We start from the raw sequence: 21,661 nt of genomic DNA, 5'->3' as shown, positions 1-21,661 counted from the left end.
GCCTAATGCACGTGTAAAACCTGTTGTGGTTTATTGTCTGTTATCATCAGTGCTGTTAAAGACGACGCTTGCCACCCTAAATGCTAATGCTAACAAGAACGCAAATGCTATGCTAATGCTCCGAGCTACCTAGCTAATCATTATCGCGTTTGCAACAGCGTCACCACCGCCTTCCCTCCTCCCTGCTCTGCTCTCTCCTAGGAAGCTGTGACAAAATCAGATAACTCGCGTTTCATTCAACCAAACTGTAGTAACCCGCCCCTTTCACATCCTCAGTAATGGTAACAGAGTTGCTAAAATGGGAAAATATCAAAATAGATGACTAATTAATGAAAAAAATAATGCCGTTTGAAACGCCGTTATACTATAACACAGTTATTAACAACGCTGCTATTAATGACTTATGGAAAGATAAATATCCAAAAATGAATAAACATGGATTTGAAAAATAAATGTGTAGATTTTGCTTTATTAATATTTGCATTTAATTTTTTTTGTGTGTGTTTGTCTTTAATGAAAGCACTGACTTTTGCTGAGATTATCCAGAGTAATCAAGGGCATTCATCTTCATAAATAATATATTTACCATATTTGTTTTTGCCCAGAAATGCTCATTCATCAAGTTTGGAATTTTTGAAGCAAAGCAATAGACTGACTTCATAATTACATTGACGGGTCACATTTGACATGCACCGCTTCAGTTATTCGCAGTCGGTCGCAGCGACGCATGCAGCGATCCAACGCCGGATTTAGGATGAAAAAGTATGAATGTTGTAGCGCATAAAAATGGGAAGGATTGTCTCAGGAGTGATTTGTTTGAGGATTCAAGGTAATTATTATATTTTTCGTTCCATGCACACATTTTGAAACGTTCTGAAAACAACCAATGGGAGAAATTAACCGCGACAGCATTGGCATCATTCTTCAACATGTTCATGTAAAATACTGTAAATGCTAACTGCTCGTTTTCTTTGTGTTTTTAACCAAGAATCGAGACTGTTTTACGTTCCTATCTTTAAAGAATTCAGGGATTTAAGCATTTATTCACGAGAATTTTCAACGTAAAAAGGTCTTTGTGGTGATAAGGGGCGCCACAGTGGTTTAAAGACTAGCAGCACATTCAACATATTTACATATAAGAAATGCTAACTGCCCGGTTCTTTGCTGTTTTAACAAAGAATCGAGACAATCTTATCTCCATATCTATAAAGAATTCAGGGATTTAATCATTTATGCCAGCCATGTTCAAAGTGTGGCCCGGGGGCCAAATGCCGCCCGTGGTCAAATTTCATCCGGCCCCCAGCCTCTGTCATAAGATCAATAATGTCTGGCCTGCACACAGATTTATTAAATTTGTCAGCAGTACTGCTTACACATTAAATGCTTCTCCTCATTTACCCACTAAAAGGCAGCAGCCCTCTAAGCAACATTAGCCCGTGTGACTCTTGACTTCCAATTTTCTAAAATGGCAACAATCAACAACAAAAAACAAAGTTGACTGCGACGGCCGACGCTTCAAAGATAGGTGGAAATTGGACTATTTCTTCACTAAAATATGCAACAACTGTGTCTGCCTTATTTGCAAAAGGGACAGTCGCTGTTTTTAAAGAGTTCAATGTGAGGCAATATTACCAAACAAGACACGCTGACATGTATGACAAGATTACAGGGAAGATAGGCAGCGAGAAATTGAAGCAACTTGAATCTAGTTTAATTTCACAGCAGCAGTATTTCGCAAGATCCCGAGAGTTGAAAGAGAACGCCACACAGGCTAGTTGCGAGATTGTTTAATTTATTAATTAAAATAAATAAATAAATAAAGCAAATGTGGGGTGGCGTGGCTCAGTGGTAGAGTAGTTGTCCCCCAACCCAGAGGTTGTGGGTTCGATTCTTCGCCCTGATGAAGTCGCCTAAGTATCTTTGAGCAAGATACTGGTGCTGTGTCACCAGTAGGTGAATGGCGAGATAGTGTAAAGCGCTTTGAGTGCCTTGAAAGGTGGAAAAGCGCTATATAAGTATAACACCATTTACCAAATGTGACACACAGAATGGCTTGCTAAAATTTGCTTAAATATATTGTTCCACGTAAAGGATGTCAGCCAAGGTCGGCCCCCCACATTTTTACCACACCAAATCTGGCCCCCTTTGCAAAAAGTTTGGACACCCCTGATTTATGCACAAGAATTTTCACCGGAAAAGCTGTTTTCATAAGGCGGCCACTAGATTTGCTTACTGACTCGCATCATAGTTTGCAATATTTACGTAAAATAAATGCTAATTGCACTTTTTGTTGTTGTTGCTTTTAACCAATAATCAAGATTGTTTTATGTCCATATCTATATAGAATTCAGGTATTTAAGCATTTATTCACAAGAATTTTCAACGGAAAAGCTCTGTTTTCATAAGGCGGCCGCTACATTTGCTTCCTGACTAGCATCATAATTCAAATTATTTACGTAAAACAAATGCTAACTGCCTGTTTTTTTTTTTTTTTGCTTTTAACCAAGAATCGAGACTATTTTATGTCCATAGCTATAACGAATTCAAGGATTTAAGCATTGTTTCACAAGAATTGTCAACAGAAAAAAGGTCTTTGTGATTCCAGTCGGTCAGCCATAGACTTCATTACCTATTGACGTGACACTTTGTCATTTTTTGCGTAACGCCTTATCAGAAGGGATTGAGCTTCATTTAGTAATAGCCGAAGACGGTACACGCTCATGTCGGATTTAAGCTTGGATTTTTGAAGAACTCCGAAAGCTGTACCGCATAGAAACAGGAAGGATCATCTCATGAGTGATTTGTTTGAGGATTCAAGTTTTTTTTTTTTTTTTGTACCATGCATGCGTGATTGAAGCATTTATTTGCAGGAATTTTCTTTGTTTACACATGGAGGTGGCAAATTTTTTAACTGACTAGCCTCATGGTTGGGAATATTTACGCAAAATAAATGCTACCTGAACATTTTTTTTTCTTCTTGTAACCAAGAATCTAGACTGTTTTAAGTCCATATCTTTAAAGAATTCAGGGATTTAAGCATGTATTCACAAGAATTTTCGCCAGAAAGCTCTGTTTACGCCAGGCGGCCGCTAGCCTCATTCACTAACAGAGTAGCATTGTACTTCGACAATATATGTAAATTAAACGCTAACTGCACAGTTTCTTGGTTTTAACCAAGAATCGAATCACGTTTTACGTCCATATCTATGACGAATTCGGAGATTTAAGCATTTATTCACAAGAATTTTCGCCAGAAAGGATCTGTTTGTGTCAGGCACTGCCACTAGCCTCAATTGCTAACAGTATATAGTGTATAATGATTATAAAGGGCTATTCTATTCTAAAATAAGTTGTGATTGTATATGAAATTTATTTATACTCTATTTACATACTAATTATAATTGATTCTGCATGTTTTCCTCAAGTATTAAGTTTCTGATGTTAAATTGATTTATCAGCTGTTGAAAAAAAGAATAAGTTGCTATTTTGGTCAAAATCCTATATGATATGTTAAATATTGCTATTGCTCCTGAAAATATAGGTGATTGTCTCTGCGTTTCGTGATTTTGGTGCATCTAGTGTAAAATCTGAGACTTTTATAGCCATTTTAAGTTGTGTTATATAAAAAATAATCAGGATTTTATAAGGAAACAACTTTGAAAGTTTTTATGCTGCTGCTCATGGAGACTCATATATGGCAAATAAGGTAGGTGCCTGTTTTGGTTTTAGGTTGGTAGCTGCTTTGGTTTTGAAAATGTTTGAAGTTTTTGAAAATAGGCCCCCTACCGATCGGCCCCGTTTCCCGTGTCATGTCAATAGGTTATGAAGTCTATGGGTCAACTTTGACGGCCACGCCAAAAATGCAGGCCCCCAATTAATCGGCCCCATGTCCCATCAATATATTATGAAGTCTATGGCAAAGCTATGACCATTGCTTTAGGGAGCAGTATTCACACAAAGTATACATCTGTTATAGATTATTATTGCAGTTCATTTTAAACAGGGTTGGCAAACCAGAGATTAAAACCATCCATGGAGGTGAGAAAGGCAAATTTCTTCTGCTTAATCCACATCTTCAATGTAGTCTACAGTTTCAGCCAATAAATTGACATACAGTATTTACTCTCTGAGAAAGCTAGTAGAGCTAGAATTTCCTTTAAATAGAAGTGGTTTTATGATGAAGTCATTAAGTGAAATGCTTTGCAGATAAGAATCTAAGTTCCATAACGTTTGTCTTCATGAGGTTCAAAGGTCATCGGTGGAATTTGCACTCTCTGGGAAATGGCTTTCACCTCCTTCTTCGGCGTGTTGTTAATAATGTCCAGGCTTCGACGGCTAGATGAAATCACATCGGCAACAAATTTAGAGCATTCTGCGCAGATGTCGTGCAGCGTGCAGCCATTTGCATACAGATGGGGAAACTCCTCCTCCACACGGCGGCAAGATAGATTGCACAGGGATCTGTAGTGAGATTGGAAGTTTGAATACAAAGTTTTCATTCAGTAAACTGAAAAGGCTCACATCATATATTTGAGCCATATCACTCAATACTTTCGGTGCCCTTGATAACACTTTCCCAAATAATGTGCCGCCATATTGTACGTCTTGCTACGTTAGTATAAATTCACATTTTTTTGCGGTTTCACTTTTTATTCCCCCCAAAATTTGATCAGCCAGAACAAGGCGTAATGTGGGTTCTGTGTTTCATTTGCCTGTACAATTCGGCAGAATACATACATAAAAAAAATACTTTTTCCCAGGCCACGAAGGAAAGACGCAACATGAAAAGTTATTAGCCGTAATCAAACGGGAGAACTTTGTGTGATTCCAACAATTGAATGAATGTACAGGGTGTACCAAAATGGTTGACACCATTCTAAATGCCCATATCTCGGAAACTACTTGATGGATCTTAATGAAACTAAATACACTTTATGTTGAAGGTCATACGTTTTATTGGTGAAATTTACAAAGAAAAGTACAAATATTTGTTGGTTCTATAACAGATTTTCATAAGTGTTCAATACGAACGCCGCCTGTGACTCTGCACGTCGGGTCGGTATTCGAGCTCGTGCCAAACTCGCTGAAATTTCTTGAATTTTTTGGTGCTAAGTCCTAATTTGTTTTGTAGTTGGTGCCTTCTTTGCAAAATTTGTGAAGAAGGCACACTGCACTGTCTTCGGTGACCGAGTCCAAGCATACTCTAACACGCAACATGCCTTTTCTTTTGAAGTGAAGGGCATTTCTTAACCTGAAAAGATAAAAATGCCATACGTTACACACAAAAACTTGAAACGTGTCTTCACAAGCTGTGAAAATTTGAGGAAAATTGTCAAAATTATTGGCCTACGAAATGGGGTCACACATTTTGGAACACCCTGTACAATGCAGTAAATTAGCGTAAAATACCATTGGAGAACAATGGCAGCTGTAAAAAAACAACAACAACAAATGTTCTGAGAATAAACTTGAATGGAGTATAATACAAAATGATGCATATTTTGTACGCATCGTATAATGAACGTCATTTGGAAATGAATAAAGCTCTAACAATAAAGTACAATCCCAATTCAAAATGAAGTTGGGACGTTTTAAACATTAATACAATACAAAGATTTGAAAATCATGTTCAACCTATATTTACCCATATAGAACGTAGAAGAATGTACATCAATTCCAGTCATAAATCTTTATAAGTCTCATATTATGATTTACTCTTGAAAGTGGCCACTTTCGTATTCTTTTCATGCAACATAGTTAAAGGATTTGAGTATGAAACAAAAATTATATATGTGGTAAAAAAGAAAAGTACAGTATAGGGTCTGCTACAGACCTCCGGTTTAGACGGAACAACATGAAGTGCGGTTGAAGTAAGCTGTGTGAATTCGAAGTTAAAACTGCAAAATCAAACCAGAGGAACCCACGGAATCTCCAAAAATGGCTTCAGCACGACGTTGCTGTAGCGTGCGTTTGTTACAAGGGCGTGGGTTTGGTCTCAACATTGGTAGGGAAGCTAGAACAGCATGATCTGCATATACACTTTTTGCTGGGGACAAGAGAGTAAAACCAAACAGATTAGGTGAACGGGGATCAGGGCTATATTTCCCACGAATATGCTGCTGTGTTTCCTACGTAAAAATGAAAGAAATTAAAATGATTATTTTCATGGGAATTCCCCCTTGCTTCATACAAAGAAAATTTACAGTGGTTGTTTTTTGGGGGGTGGGGGTGTATACTACTTACATGGAACTACTGTACATGTTAGCCGATATTGTTCATCACCACAAGAGTAATACTTGCTTCAATTGGTTGTCTCTTTTATCTGCTTTTCCCATATTTTCATCTCTTAAGTGCATTAGTGGGTTGAGGAATTATGGGGAAAAAATTCTCCATTGGGATTAAACTTTATATCTTGATTATGATTAATGTATGATTATCTGAAAATAATGTCTGCATAGGCTGCAAATAAAGATATTTTTAAATAAATGATGTAGAAAATAACTGAATTCATTTTAATAAATGAATGAATGCACTAATGGGTATTTGGTTTCAAAAGTGTAAAGTCACAACATGCTGTTCCTTCTAAACTAGGCCGATGACAACAAGAAAAGCAGCAGCATGTGGTTTTCTGACTGTCTCAACTCTTTCCTGGCTCCTGACCTCTCACTAAGCAGCTTCTTGCTCACATTTTAATGGTTCTACAGATTCCAGCAGAGTTCACTACATTTCTCACAGTTCAATTAACAATAACAGTAGAAAACACACTGTAAATTAATAATTAGATCATAAATAAGTCTGTCAATATTACCTTCAGCCAGCTATTTTTCATATTCCAAGAAATTTGAGTAAAATTAACTTGGCTGATACAGTAATTTCACATATTTCTAGAAGATTTACACTGAAAACGAGAATTTAACTGTTTTAAGGGAGTGTATTTTTGCAGTGTATTCAAGTTTTACTGGTTGGCAAGTTCACGGTTTAATGCTATGCTAACTCAGATGCAGATCGGACTGTCAGTAACAAAATTAGTGGTGTGTTCTCCACTGTCATTGACATCTGTTTAAATTACTTACAGTGGCTTCTGCTGCTAGTGGTGGTGGCCGAAAAGGACTTCTAATATCCGTCCTCTTCGAAGGGGGCAGAGGAGGCGGAACTTAGACATTTATTTCTATCGAGGCTGTGTGTCTGTGTTGAGAGCTGGTGGGGTGGGGTCTACAGTAGTCTTCAGCCAATAAAATGTGCATTTGAGGGGGTGAGAAATGGATCGGCACATTCAGCAAGGAAAAGAGGTAAATGTAAGTCTGAACATAATGAGAATAATTCACTTGATGGTCGGGTAAATTCTATCCATATAACATATGGAAACGCAATCTAAATGACATATACTGTATAACTGAATTCATAATATAATGCAAATAAGGTTGCTTTAAAGTTGGTGGTGACAATTTGAGCATTCTAAAAAGTTGGTAGTGTTTTGTCCCTACCGTCCCTATACAAACTTACACACTTACACTTACATTTATAGTTTAACAACTACTGTACAAGTCTTTCTCTCTGTGGTTCCCTTGAAAAGTTCCTTGAACTTTTTTTATTTAACATTTTGTGAAAGGACACCTTAGTATCCTAACCCTTAGCTTTGCTGTAAGGATAAGCGTTGCTTTTGCCTCGATACTTTGCTGCAATTTTTTAGTATTTGCAATATAACTCTGTGCTTTTGCCTCAATCTTGAGAATGTTTAGCTTGTATTGCTCCAAAATAAATCATGTAAAACACTCTGATAGACGTCTGCCTACTATGGCTTGTGCCGTTAGTCTCGACCGTTACTAAGGGGGGGTGGAGCTTTTGCGAAATGTCAATGGCGTACCACACGCATGCTATTTTTAGACCGTGACATCGCAACCTAAAGCGGAAGTAAAGCAGCAGTGGGACATTATAGACCCGCCTCGCATAGAAACCATGTTAATTCTGCTACTTTTCTCCGGTAATCTTCCAAAGACGAACATGCCGATCACACATTGCTTTTTTGGAACTTGTAGAAACCACTCTAGACATTACGACAAATGAAGGATTTATTTCTTCATACGTTTCCCGAAACCAAAAACTCGTGAGGAAAAAATGTGAAGAATGAATCAACTTGCGCGGACTTTTAACCCCAGCTCGGTGAAGCCTATCACATTTCATATGCAGTAAACATTTTGTTGGGTTGGCATGGTTTTTCAGAGGAGAAAGAGGTAGCCATTTTGATATTTTTAACTTATTTTTAAGCGTGACATTGTGTCGTGCTGCCTTTGCCTGATAATGGTTGAGCTGAAAAGAATTAAAATGGTATCTGACTGCCACTCTTACCTTTTCTGTTGTAAAAAAAAGAAAACAACTTCAGTAAGGGGGAAGTGTGAATAAATTATAGAATTAAGATTTGTTATCAATGAAAAAATTAAAAGTGTTCATTGGCTGTCGCTGAGTAGCATTCGTGATCGCTACACAAAACTAACGATATAAATTGCCCCCATGAACGGTCAGAGACGTAGGACAACCAGAGGATATAAGAAAGACAGGGCTGGTGGTAAAGGATAGATTGTTGAAACAGGAGAATGTCATTGTCAGTGGCGTAAGAAAAAGGTGTCGATAAAAAAAGCTAAGGCTAAGCTTAGGTCGGCTCGTTTCTTTTCTTTTTCAGCCCTCGACACTCAAGCCATCTATTTAACTGAGCATTTGTATGTTCGTCCACATCTTTACCAGTGAATTTGGCACCAGGGTCATCATTTTCAGACAGAATTGGTAGGTTTAGCTCTGTAAATATGTCCTATGTACACTATTTCCATTCATTTCCTATTGGGGACAAACGGTCGCATGTCCCCCCCATAGCAACAGTAGCTAAGGTCATGAATATTAATGAGCGCAAGTGACGTGTTGCTTGCGGTACGCCATTAAATATGGAGGTAGATTTGTGTCTTTATTATTCAATCAAAAAAAAGTTGCTTCAATCAAATAAAAAGTTGCTTCAAAATATATATTTTCAAACGAAGAAAACGTCACTTCAATTAAAAAAAATGTGTTTGAATGCAAAAATAAATTTGAAACTCAAAAAAATATATTTGAAAACTATTTTTCTTTGATTTAATTTTTTTTTTATATTTAAGTCAAGTTTTTTTTTTTTTTTTTTTAATTGAAACACCATTTTTGATTGAAGTCATGTAATTTTGCGTTTGGACCACATTTTGGCTAGGACATTTGTGTCTTTAATATTCAATCAAAAAATAAGTTGCTTCAAACAAAAAAAATATATATTTTCAAAAGAAAAATCACTTCAATCAGAAATTTAAAAAAATTAAATCGTGGAAAAAAAGGTTTGAATGTGAAAAAATATTTGAGACTCAGAAATTCGCATTTGAACACTTTATTTTTCATTCAAACTGTTTTCTCTGATTGAAGCAATCCCTTATGTGTTGGAGCCATATTAGGGGTAGGACATTTGTGTCTAAATCATTCAATCGCAATAAAAGTTGCTTTATTCAAAAAACTATTTTTAATCAAAGAAAAAAATCATTTGCAATAATATATTTTTTTTCGAAAAGATATTTTTTTATTTGAAATATATATATTTTTTTATTGAAGTGTCAATTTTTTTGAAAAGGAAAAAGTTTTAAACTTTTTTTTTTCAAAGTGGAAAGTTTTGAACACACTTTTTTTTTTTTGACGTGGAAAAAGTTTTGAAGGCACTTTTTTTCGATTGAATCATTTTGACACAAAGATTTAACTTCAACGCTATTTAACTTCAACGCTAGTTACCGTGTGTTTGAGTGGCAGGTAATTACGCCAATGGCATAAAAGTATGAAGCAAGAATAATGGCCACCAGGGCTCCATCCAGCCATCGCAGTCTCCTGGAGTCCAAGCCGAATATAGGGCACCGGTACGGGGGTGTGACATCGGCATTTCACCGGAGTATGGTGCCCTGCTGCTTAATGTGATTCAACACGACGAACTTCACCCGCTGCCCTGACATGATGGTTGGCAATTGGTTCCAACCGGAGTGTCTGCGATGCGCCGGTACAGGAGTGGTCGGCGTTTGGCCCGACACTAGCCTGCCCAGTAAGCGAGTGGAGTACCGGCGAGTCGCCGGCATCCACGCCGGGAGCCCCGTCGCTTCAGCATTGAATGAGTGTCGTGTCATTCGCGGGCCGTCCACTCGACAGCCGGCCTCCGCGCCTGGGGGGTGATATCAGAGTCCGACCAGTGTGCTGCGACACGGAGACGTACCGTCACGGGTACTCCGGTGAAAAACTTATTTTTCGATTGAATAATAAAGACACTAGCCAAAATGTGGTCAAAACGCAAAATTACATGACTTCAATCAAAAATGGTGTTTCAATAAAAAAAACCTGACTTTAATTAAAAATAAAAATAAAAAAAAACAATCAAAGAAAAATAGTTTTCAAATATATTTTTGGGAGTTTCAAATTTATTTTTGAATTCAAACACATTTTTTTTTGATTGAAGTGACGTTTTCTTCGATTGAAAATATATATTTTGATAGAAGCAACTTTTTATTTGATTGAAGCAACTTTTTTTATGACTGAATAATAAAGACACAAATATACCTCCATAATTAGAAGGTTTTGAAAATTCTGAATTGTATGAAAAGCCAAACAAGTTTTTTTTTTTTTTTTATGGGGGTTTGATTCACATATATGAAATTAGTTGCATGTTTATTTGACAAGTATCCACACAAACTCACTTATAAACTTTGCTTTTGTGTTCATGGTTCTTCGGAGTCATGTGGAAGCCCACGGTGTACACAGGAATATATGCCATCTTTTTGCAGGGAAGCTTCATCTGGAGCAAAGGAAGAACACAAAAGATGTGAGGACTCAGATAAAGGAAAAAAATACTTGGCACTCCAAAGTGAAAATCCAAAGCAGCAACAAAAAATACACTTGAAAATATATAATATATATAATAGTTTTCGACCACCATTAAAGTTGTTCTTTTATCATCCTTCACCAAGGTGGAACTATTAATAAAAATGGCAATAATTCACAAGGCTTTTCGGGTTCTTTGTCCTTTTATTATTATTTACCTATTTTTTTAATGAAATAGGCTACTTGCTGGTTATTGGGGGATGAAGAACAGACAATATCAAAGGCGGGTAGAGTAGCCAAATATCTGACTTAAGTAAGAGTAGTGTTAATTCAAAATAATATTACAAAAATAAAAGTAGTCATCAAAAAAAAAAAAAAAAAAACTCAAGTACAAGTAAAAAGTTATTCGGTAAAAAGAGTGCTTGCTTACAATGTCAGATTAATTTTTTTCTTTTTTTAAACAGTGGCGTGTTTTTTTTTTCTTCAACACGTTATCTGTATGAATGTTATTATTATACTGTACTATAACCTATTATAGTGGAACGTCTACTTACGAAATTAATTGGCTCGGGAAGTTTTGTAACTTGAAAATTATGCAAGTAGAGACACGTTCTCCATGTAAGTATCCTAATTTGTTCCAAGCCCACCAAAATTCAGATATAAATCTTGCATAAAAATGCATCAAAACATGTAACAAATACATGTTACAATTAGATTATTACACAATATATACAAAATCAGAATTGTGCATAAAGTTAAAAAACAAGAATAGCGTAAAGAATAAAAGTTAATACACTCATGTAAAGTGTTGTTCTATTGCTATCTTTCCATTTTGAGTGGTGGACTGTAATGAAGTAAAAGTACTTTGCTACAGTACATAAGTACATTTTATGTATCTTTACTTGAGGACAAATATGAAGTGGTACTTTTTATTTATTTTACAGCACGTATTAGTACTTTTTACTCCACTACTTTTCAAATTGTCGCTTGTGTTACACATTACCTTTGTTTTCTTTTATCTCATTGTGAATTAATCGTTCCGTTTTCATGCCTCAGGCGCAATCGATAAGCCCCGTGCAATTATACCCTAATTGAGCAGAAGAGGCAGCAACAAGAGTACAAGCAAGATTAGGCAGGTGAACAAGATATTGACCAATAAAAACCAACCGTGAGAGCAGCGCACCATCAAATAGGTGCTGCACATTCTTGGACAGTAGGTGACGGTATGCACCTGATAGTTGCTTGCAATCTGCCATTAAGCTAAATTTTTGCGTTTTTGAGCTGGTTAAGCTTCTGTTTACAGTGCAGTCAATTTTATTGCTCGTTTTTCCAATCTGCACAGTTTTACAGAAAACTGAGCAGTCAATGAATTTTCTTACTTTTCTTTTTTTTCTTCACTTTGAATCTTGACTCAGATCTCTGTATGTATATAAAAAATATTTAAATATATGTATATTACATTTTTGCATTGGGACAAATAGTGTACTTTTAATTTTTACTTGTAAAGTAAATTCTAAAGGTAAAAGTATTTTTTCCACCTTTATTTTTACCCAAGTAAAAAAATCGAGTACTTCATTCACCATTGTCCATTTTATATCAGTAATGCTAAACACACATTTCAAATGTTGAATCCACATGAAAAGAAACTTGGCTATTTTCTGCTTAAAGTAGTAATGTACTACAACTACTAGTATAGTGATGTTGAAACCTACATTACTACATGCAAATTCATTGACTGGAATTGTTTAATTGCATATTGATAAACTACAGTAATTTAAACTAAATAGGCTGGGGAGGGCCAATTTTGTTGTTGTTGATGAACCTCAATAGAGTTAGAGAGAGTTATACTTACCTTATTTTTATCAGTTAAGATTGAATACAACATGTAGACCCATGTGTGAACGTACAGTTACAAAGAAATTATACACAGTTTAATTTTGACTTGGGAGTTGTGAACTTCTGAGTTAGGTGTTTCTTCCTCCCGCGAAGGTGTCATTGCAATTTTGGCTACAATTTTATTCAAACCATGCTTTTTAAGGAATTCCTCCATGTCACTCATTTCTTTTATAATTTTCAGATTCCGCTTGTCCCCAAAACATCCTCCTTTGTTGCAATTAACAGTTGATGTGGAAACTAGTCTTCAATTTTGTGAACTCTACAACAAATTCCTCAGCAGCTTGTTTATTTGAACTCACAGCCTCCCCATGCCTAATAATACTGAATTCCACTTTGCTTGGGAAATGTCTTAGACCGCCTTTAAAGTCCTGAACTCCACTTGGACCTGCCTAAAGAAAAGTGTGGAAAACTATTCTCATGGGATCATGTCAGTATTAATAGTTCATTGTCTTGATTAAAGATATGCTAGAGTAAAACATACTGTGTATCACAAAAGTGAGTACACCCCTGGCATTTCTGCAGATGTGTGAAAATGTGATTTTCTGGTTTTTTTTACCCACATTCTGTCTCTGATGGTTGAGGTTTACCCATGTTGACAATTACATGCCTTTGTAATATTTTCAAGTGGGAGAACTTGCACAATTAGTGGTTGACTAAATACTTATTTGCCCCACTGTACATGAAAAAACACGTACGCATAGTACAAGAACACGCAAGTGCACGTTTGTAGAACAAGTACACCCAAGTACACATACTTGTGGTTTAAGTACACGCAAAAATACATACGTACTTGTGGTATACAGTGTATCACAAAAGTAGTACAACCCTTGCATTTCTGCAAATATTTAAGTATATATTTTCAAGGGGACAACGCTGGCAAAATGGCACTTTGACACAATGAAAAGTAGTTTGTGTGCAGCTTATATAATAGAGTTCATTTATTTTCTCCTCAAAATCACTCAAAATATAGCCATTAATATCTAAACCTCTGGCAACAAAAGTGAATACACCCCTTTGAAAAAGCGTACATCCCTAAATGACCAAATTGAATACTGCTTTTCATTTTCCCTCCAAAATGTCACGTGACTTGTTGCAGGAGTGCTATCAGCATTGCTGCAGAGATTGAAGAGGTGGGGGGGTCAGCCTGTTAGTGCTCAGACCATACGCCGCACTCTACATCAAATTGGTGTGCACAGCTGTCACCCCAGGAGGAAGCCCTTCCTGAAGACGGTACACAAGAAAGCCCGCCCGTCTCACCAGACCATAGGACATGATTCCAGTAATCCATGTACTTTGTTGACATGTCTTCAGCAAACTGTTTGCGGGCTTTCTTCCTCTTGGCGTGACAGCTGATCGCCCACATTGTATTTCTGCTCTGCTGGCGACAAGCGGCATGAAAGGAAGGCGCAGGGGTGCATCCATTGCTGTCTGTTGCGTGTCCCAGTAGCCCATTTCTCACCATAATGCCCTGGTTCCTCAGCATCGGGCGCAGACCTTGTTAAATTGGGCCACGTCTGAGCTACTGTATATCTCTCTGTTCTGTATCACTTATCATGTGAGGTAGTTAGGCGCAAGCACTAAGGGTCAAAGAGTCAAAGAGGTCTAACTTCTTCAAACGAGGTCTAACAAGGCTCCATTCGTTACCTGTATTAATGGCACCTGTTTTAACTCATTATCGGTATAAAAGACACCTGTCCACAATCTCAGTCAGTCACACTCCAAACTCCACTATGGACAAGACCAAAGAGCAGTCGAAGGACACCAGAGACAAAATTGTAGACCTGCACCAGGCTGAGAAGACTGAATCTGCAATAGGTAAAACGCTTGGTGTAAAGAAATCAACTGTGGGAGCAATTATTAGAAAATGGAAGACATACAAGACCACTGATAATCTCCCTCGATCTGGGGCTCCATGCAACATCTCACCCTGTGGCGTCAAAATGATAACAAGAACGGTGAGCAAAAATCCCAGAACCACACGGTGGGGACCTACAGAGAGCTGGGACCACAGTAACAAAGGCTACTATCAGTAACACAATGCCCCGCCAGGGACTCAAATCCTGAACTGCCAGACATGTCCCACTGCTGAAGCCAGTGCACGTCCAGGCCCGTCTGCGGTTTGCTAGAGAGCATTTGGATGATCCAGAAACCAAAATAGATATTTTTGGTTGAAACACAGGTTCTCGTGCATGGAGGTGAAATAATACTGAATTGCATCCGAAGAAAACCATACCCGCTGTAAAGCATGGGGGTGGAAACATCATGCTTTGGAGCTGTTTTTCTGCAAAGTGACCAGGACGACTGATCTGTTTAAAGGAAAGAGTGAATGGCACCATGTATCGAGAGATTTTGAGTGAAAATCTCCTTCCATCAGCAAGGGCATTGAAGATGAAACCTGGCTGGGTCTTTCACCATGACAATTATCCCAAACACGCAGCCAGGGCAACAAAGGAGTGGCTTTGTAAGAAACATTTCAAGGTCCTGGAGTGACCTAGCCAGTCTCCAGATCTCAACCCCATAGAAAATATGTGGAGGGAGTTGAAAGTCCATGTTGCGCAATGACAGCCCCAAAACATCACTGCTCTAGAGGAGATCTGCATGGAAGAATGGGCCAAAATACCAACAACAGTGTGTGAAAAGCTTGTGAAGAGTTACAGAAAACGTTTGGCCTCTGTTATTGCCAAGAAAGGGTACAAAACAAAGTATTGAGATGAACTTTTGGTACAGACCAAATACTTATTTTCCACCACGATTTGCAAATAAATTCTTTAAAAATCAAACAATGTAATTTTCAGTTTGTTTTTTTTTTTCACATTCTGTCTCTCATGGTTGAGGTTTACCCATGTTGACAATTGCAGGCCTCTCTAACATTTTCAAGTGGGAGAACTTGCACAATTAGTGGTTGACTAAATACTTATTTGCCCCACTGTATATATATACACTGCTAAAAAAATATAGGGAACACTAAAGTACAACATTGTAGATCTGAATGAATTAAATATTTTTGTTAAATACTGTATTCTTTCCATAGTTTAATGCGCCGACAACAAAATCACACAAAAAATATCAATGAAAATCAAATGTATCAACCCATAGAGGGCTAGAATTTGAGATATACTTACAATTTAACAGAAAAAACGCACTATAGGCTGATCCAACTTTGATGAAATGTTGTTTAAACAAGTCAAAATGAAGCTACACTAGTGTGTGTGGCCTCCCTACAACGCCTAGGCATGCTCCTAATGAGACGATGGCAGGTGTCCTGGGATATCTCCCGCCAGATCTGGACCAGGGCATCACTGAACTCCTAGTGACAATTATTATTATTGCAACATCGGCAAGCGCTACTGTGCGCCTTAGATGACACCAACAACAACAGAACATGAAAAAAGAGTAAACACTTCCTTCCGCACCTCTTACACTCTTGTTTGTTACATGGTGCGTTCAGAAGCAGCATGCAAAACACAACCGCCACTTTAGAACCTGATTCGTTACATTATTACTATTATTATCATTATTATTATTATTGTGATTTGTATTTTTGATTTATTTGTTTTGCTATGCGTAATTGCTATTTGTAATTGTACCTACAGTATTTATGAATAATTGAGCGGAGGTTTTTGGGCTTTGGAACAAATTAATCAAATTACAATGTATTATAATGGTAAAATCCAGCTCGACATATGACCATTTCAACTTAGAAATCAGGTCCTGGAACGAATTATATTGGTATGTATGGGGTCAGATTAGTCTCATAAGTACACGTACACATTTAACAGGAAACACACACGTATTGTGGGATTAGTAAACACATAGCACGCGAAATACACACACATTGTGGGATTCGTAAACACATAGCACGCGAAACACACACACATTGTGAGATTCGTAAACACATAGCACGCGAAACACAAACACATTCATCAAATGTGTGTGTGAATTGTTTTACGCGCGTTTGTAACGTGCTTCCAATTTCAAATTCCCACTTACGAGTGTGTTGATCGTTTTGATACTCGTCATGCGCAACTGAGAAGAACACATGCATTTTTTTAACCGGAGCCCGTCTTCAGCCAATCAGACGTCTTCTTCTTAAACAGCCAATCACAAGGGCTGGGCTGTTTCATTACGTCACTGCTGTGCGCCTTCAAGTCCGGCTGGAGATTCCTTTTAGACTACGACGCAGTTCCTGCTGTTGTCGTTCAGGTGAGTAAATTTCTAAAGTATTTTCTTTTTATAGTGCCTTTTGACCACTAACCTCTGTAAGCAATTACATATACACGAAATACTTAATTGGAATATTGTTGATATTGCAAGACAAAAGCGTAATGAAGTTAACGTCTCATGATAAGGAGTAAACACGTGCTTCCTTGCCTCTATTGCTGTCGTTGGAAGGGAGTAATATTTCTAAAGTATATTCATTGTATAGTGCGTTTTGTCCGCTAACCTCTGTAAGCAAATGCATATACACGAAAGACTGAATTGGAATATTGATGATATTGCAAGACAAAAGCGTAATGAATGATAAGCAGTAAACATGTGAGTCGCCAAGGTTTTAATGGCGATTCGGTTATTGTTCAAGAGAGATTTTTTTTACATTATAGCGGGTTAGCAGCGTACGGAAGTTAGCATTGTATGATATAAGCATTAAACATTTGGGTCACCTGGGTTTTAATGGAGTTTCGTGCTTGAAATCATACAGAAATTTACCATATCTACAAATGGCTAGTGACCCAATTAAGCCATTATATTTTGAGAAAGCTAAGTCCTATATATATTAAAAATTTTCAAAAAAGCTTAACTGCTAATCATTGTTTTCGGGAGTGTATGTACAAAGTATTTGGAAGTCATTTTTCAAAGTTGTCTTTCTGTGCATGTGCTTTACAGTTGGTGTACAACATGGAGAAGAGGTTCCAGGAGATTTCAATTTTATGTCTAGGGGTGAATTCCCTAATTTATAGTGAATCTCAGAAATGTGCTTTAAGAAGATATATGCAGAAGCTCAAACTGAAGGGTGAGTAGGCAAAGTATTTGTGATGTTGCTGTTATTTATAATTATGTGTGTGTGTGTGTGTGTGTGTATATACAGCTATATAATTGTTATTTGTGTGTATTTGTGTTTATATGTGATCCAGTCCCGAACAGAAGCACGATCACTGTTTAATGAAGTACACTCGGCTTCAATTGGTGCACACACAGGCACTGTTAAAACCAGATCCTCAATGTACTCCAGAAATTATTGGGATGGCATGACAGTGGACATTGACTGATGGGTATGTGATGGTTTATTTCTGCATTTTGTCACTAACTAATTTTGGTCAGCTATTTCAGATCTTATTAACCTGACCCGTTTCTCATGACGATTTGTTTTAAGGTGTCTGAATGCGACGGATGTCAGAGGACTGGTAACTCTTTGGCTGTGTGTGACACAGCCATTACAAAGCATTAAGGTATATTTTTATCGTGACCGTGTGTAATCAAATAAAGAAATGTATTTCTGGTTTTTATTACATGCGTGAAAAATTGGAAACAGCTTCGTCTAATGTCACGCATGTATTTAATATTTGGACATGCGTGAAAATTAGGTTTTTATGTGTTCCCTTCATATCAAGGTGGGAGCCATCTACCCAGATTAAGGTAAAAACTTCAAAGATAAAACATTGTGTCTTCAGATTGTGTAGGAATAGCTGTAAGAGATATGTTCAATATTGGATTTGCCTTTCACAGGTGTCTGCTGTTTGGGAGTTGGTTGGGATAGACCTGACTGGGCCTCTCCCAAAAACCAAGGATGGCTTTCAGTACATTCTTACTGCCACCGATTATTTTTCCAAGTGGGTTGAGGCCTTTCCTTTAAAAACCAAAACAGCATCAGAAGTGGCATAACGGATCTGCTCAATTGTTTATAGACACAGATGCCCCCAAAGAATCCTGTCCGACCAAGGAAGAGAATTTGTCAATTAGGTATCTGAATGCATTAAATTATTTTCACAGTGGGATTTTGGCATTGTTGTTTTCCCCCTTTTTTATTTATTTTTTATTTTTTAATTTTTTAAATTGGATTTATTTACAATGTATCAAATTTTCAGCTCAACGATAACCTTTGTGCCCTCCTGTGCATTGAAAGGAGTGTTACAGCTGCATATCATCCTAAAACGAATGGGCTGGATGAGAGGACAAATAGCAACATAAAACGGCAAGTTTTTTTTTTTTTTTGGGGGGTTCTAAAATGTATATCTAATTGTACCCTTCTACTTCGTACAGCTCTTACAAAATTGGTGAACGACCGACAGGATTTGTTTGGTGGTTTGGCCTATTCAGTAGATAATTTTGACCGGATGGTCATCTGGTCAAGTGCCGTAAATAATTACTTTTTTTGATTTAACAATGTTGTGTTTTCAGTTAAATTACTGTGGGCTGCAGAGGACCAAGGCAAGGTGGAGGCTGTCGTTGGACCGTATAAATTATATGACACGTCTTTTCATACGATAAAAGGCAACGGCTGTCTGTCTGATGAAGTCAGTGGGAGCAATAAGTATTTAGCAAATAACAAAGATTCTTGCCTTTTGCCAATTGTTTTATTTTTTTTATTTTGCTATGCAAGTAATTGATGCATACATGCATATCCTCATTGAAAGGCAGCAGGCAAGTGCTGGATATAGTTTTTCTCAATGCATTTATTTTTTGCCGGAGTATAGTTGTAATGTTGTTACCCCTTTTTTTAACAGGAGCCCATTCACCAACTCTCTGCTGTGGTAGCTGGGAGTCTGCTTTTGGGAAAATTTCAGCCTGTTAGAAAGGTAATCTATTTCATGCCAATATTTAGCTATATTATTTTAACGCCAGTAACCCAAAATAACAATAATTTGGTATTGTATGTTCTTCAGAGGAAATTCCCTGTTGAAAAAAAGTGGATTTGTCCTGTCCTGTATGCGCTCATTGGATTTTAGTGGTTAGTGGGTTTCTTATATTTTCTTAAGACCTACCGATTCTGGAATGTATTATATATAGCTATTAATTTAGCTGATGCCATACAGAAGTTAAATTTCATTAGTAAGTTAACTACATAAATCTGTCATTGTGCAGAATTACACAAAGGAACTAACCTTTTATAGATTGTCCACATTTCTGAGAGAACACTGGTGATCATCGATCCCTTGAGTAACGAGGACAAATATGAGCAAAATCTTGCGGAATTGGAGGTAACCGCTTCAGAAAGTTTAAATTCCTAATATTATGTTAATATGGAAGTTAAAAGTTCAATGTTCATGTTCATTGTTTTGCTTATAAAACAATAATTAGGAACTTCTTGAGGTTGGCGGGCCGTGAGTTCCAAATAGAAACTTGGACTACCAAAACTGTGGCCCATAACAAGCAGCAGAACAACAGTAGCTGTGGGGTTTTCACATTAAAGGTAATGATTTTAAGATTTCGGAGTCTCTGCAATAAAACTTTGCTGCTGTTGTTGTTTAGCACTGATATGTAACAGAATGCCTAAAATGCCATTTCAGTTTGCGGAAGAGTATATGGCCAATGGAGATCTCAGGCACAACCAGACCCACGTTCCCGAAGTTCTGAAGGCTCGAGGAGATATAGCCTGTGCCCTCCTACAGGCTGGGAGTCTGAGATGTCTATTTAAATAAAAAAAATGTCTGAAACTTACTTGGTCTCCTCACTTCACATAATTGAACTCCTGATTGCTCTCAATGTCACTATTTACTTTCAAAGGCATCCAAAGAACAGATCTGAGGATTTGCTGCTGCGCTTTATCCTCTCTTGCCATCATTGATCACTTATTAGGTTTGTCACGATAAAAAAAAGTGTTTAAAAAGGTAGTAAAATTCATGTGGCAGGTCTTTACCCCTTAATGCCTGCAATATGAAGCAATTGTCAGAGAATCACAAAATGTGAAAAATAAGGTCTTAAACCTTTTTTTCCAAATTTGTAAAGAAAAATGTGTAATAAGCGCTCTAATATCTAGTTTCCTTGTTAAATCCTGTTTTTCTCATGGAACATGCAGATGCATGAGTTGACTTGCATTCATTTTTTTTTTTTTTTTTTTTTGAGGAAAGAGTTCTAAATTCTGAATTTGTCTCAAAATCATGAAATCCTAAGTGTATCAAATGTGACACATTTGGCAAGAAAGGATTAAGCTCTTGCTCCAAGTCTTTCAAAAAATATATTTTTTTATATCCGTAATTGACTACCATCCTTTAAATAGTACTGTCACTGTAGGTAGCATTTTTAACAGGCTTATAATGTCAATTTTTTTCCCTTTTAAAATGGTCTTAAATTGGTTTAAGCATAGACATCACAATCATACATTAACAAGTCCGGTTTAAGTCTGAATTTTCCCAAGTATGACTTTCAAATAGGCTTGAAATTGAGAAAGTAGTCTTAAAAAGACTTATTTAGCGGACAAAAAGCCTGTTAAAAATGTGCCACATATAGTGCAGTATTAGACATCTAATCTTGCTCTCATCATCCCTCTGCTGAGCGGTTCAATGAGTTTTTCACTAGTTGACATCCAATCCATTTGAAGTGCATGGGAGGTCCTCCCACTCAAAATGGATGGGACGTCTTCAGCTGTCAATGACAGAGAAAGGCAAAACCGTTAAACGACGTAAGCCTATTAAAAATGCTAATCGTAGTAAAATATCATTACGTGTGACTTGATAAGCCTGCTAAAATATGCTAATTATAATCTTTAATATTAGTGCTTCGACAGTCAGTGGCAGGACCTTACTAAACGTATGCTACACGTATGCTACATTTGTTTGACGGGACACCTTGCATCGATAGTCCCCGCGGTCGAGTTGAGGAGCTGTCAAAAACGGGGCTCCTACTTCGACAAAAGCTCCCCATTTGTAACTTGTCAGTACACCGGACTTGAAGGCGCACAGCAGTGACG

General features: G+C 37.3%; 1 protein-coding gene and 2 long non-coding RNA genes across 10 annotated transcripts in view; 2 read left to right on the top strand and 1 right to left on the bottom strand.

The window, feature by feature from the left end:
• Window positions 1–440: 440 nt before the first annotated feature.
• spire2 (spire-type actin nucleation factor 2) overlaps window positions 441–21,661 on the bottom strand; it is an 86,340-nt gene continuing 65,119 nt past the window's right edge. For 4 of the 5 annotated variants that reach the window (XM_057837656.1, XM_057837657.1, XM_057837660.1 and 1 more), the window contains 2 exons: window positions 10,737–10,834; window positions 441–4,461 (listed from right to left, as the gene is read on the bottom strand). In XM_057837656.1, coding sequence (XP_057693639.1) covers window positions 4,215–4,461; window positions 10,737–10,834 — 345 coding nt within the window. In that variant the 3' untranslated portion in view covers window positions 441–4,214. Of the gene's footprint in view, window positions 4,462–10,736; window positions 10,835–21,661 lie in introns of those variants that run through there. The other variant, XM_057837659.1, reaches the window with a different exon arrangement.
• On the top strand, window positions 16,899–18,947 carry LOC130916730 (uncharacterized). 2 transcript variants are annotated; one of them, XR_009063334.1, is made up of 7 exons: window positions 16,899–16,959; window positions 17,641–17,767; window positions 17,889–18,026; window positions 18,128–18,203; window positions 18,481–18,584; window positions 18,660–18,714; window positions 18,840–18,947. It is a non-coding gene; the product is annotated as an uncharacterized LOC130916730 (long non-coding RNA). The 2 variants fall into 2 exon arrangements; XR_009063335.1 differs by having other exon boundaries at window positions 18,878–18,928.
• On the top strand, window positions 18,979–20,397 carry LOC130916729 (uncharacterized). 3 transcript variants are annotated; one of them, XR_009063333.1, is made up of 6 exons: window positions 18,979–19,268; window positions 19,479–19,550; window positions 19,638–19,702; window positions 19,866–19,952; window positions 20,053–20,164; window positions 20,262–20,397. It is a non-coding gene; the product is annotated as an uncharacterized LOC130916729 (long non-coding RNA). The 3 variants fall into 3 exon arrangements; XR_009063331.1 differs by having other exon boundaries at window positions 19,252–19,268; window positions 19,479–19,952; XR_009063332.1 differs by lacking the exon at window positions 18,979–19,268 and having other exon boundaries at window positions 19,379–19,550; window positions 19,638–19,952.

This window comes from Corythoichthys intestinalis, chromosome 5, assembly GCF_030265065.1.
Source record: "Corythoichthys intestinalis isolate RoL2023-P3 chromosome 5, ASM3026506v1, whole genome shotgun sequence".
Classification (NCBI taxonomy): Eukaryota; Metazoa; Chordata; class Actinopteri; order Syngnathiformes; family Syngnathidae; genus Corythoichthys; species Corythoichthys intestinalis.
This window is presented reverse-complemented; position numbering and strand designations above follow the sequence as displayed.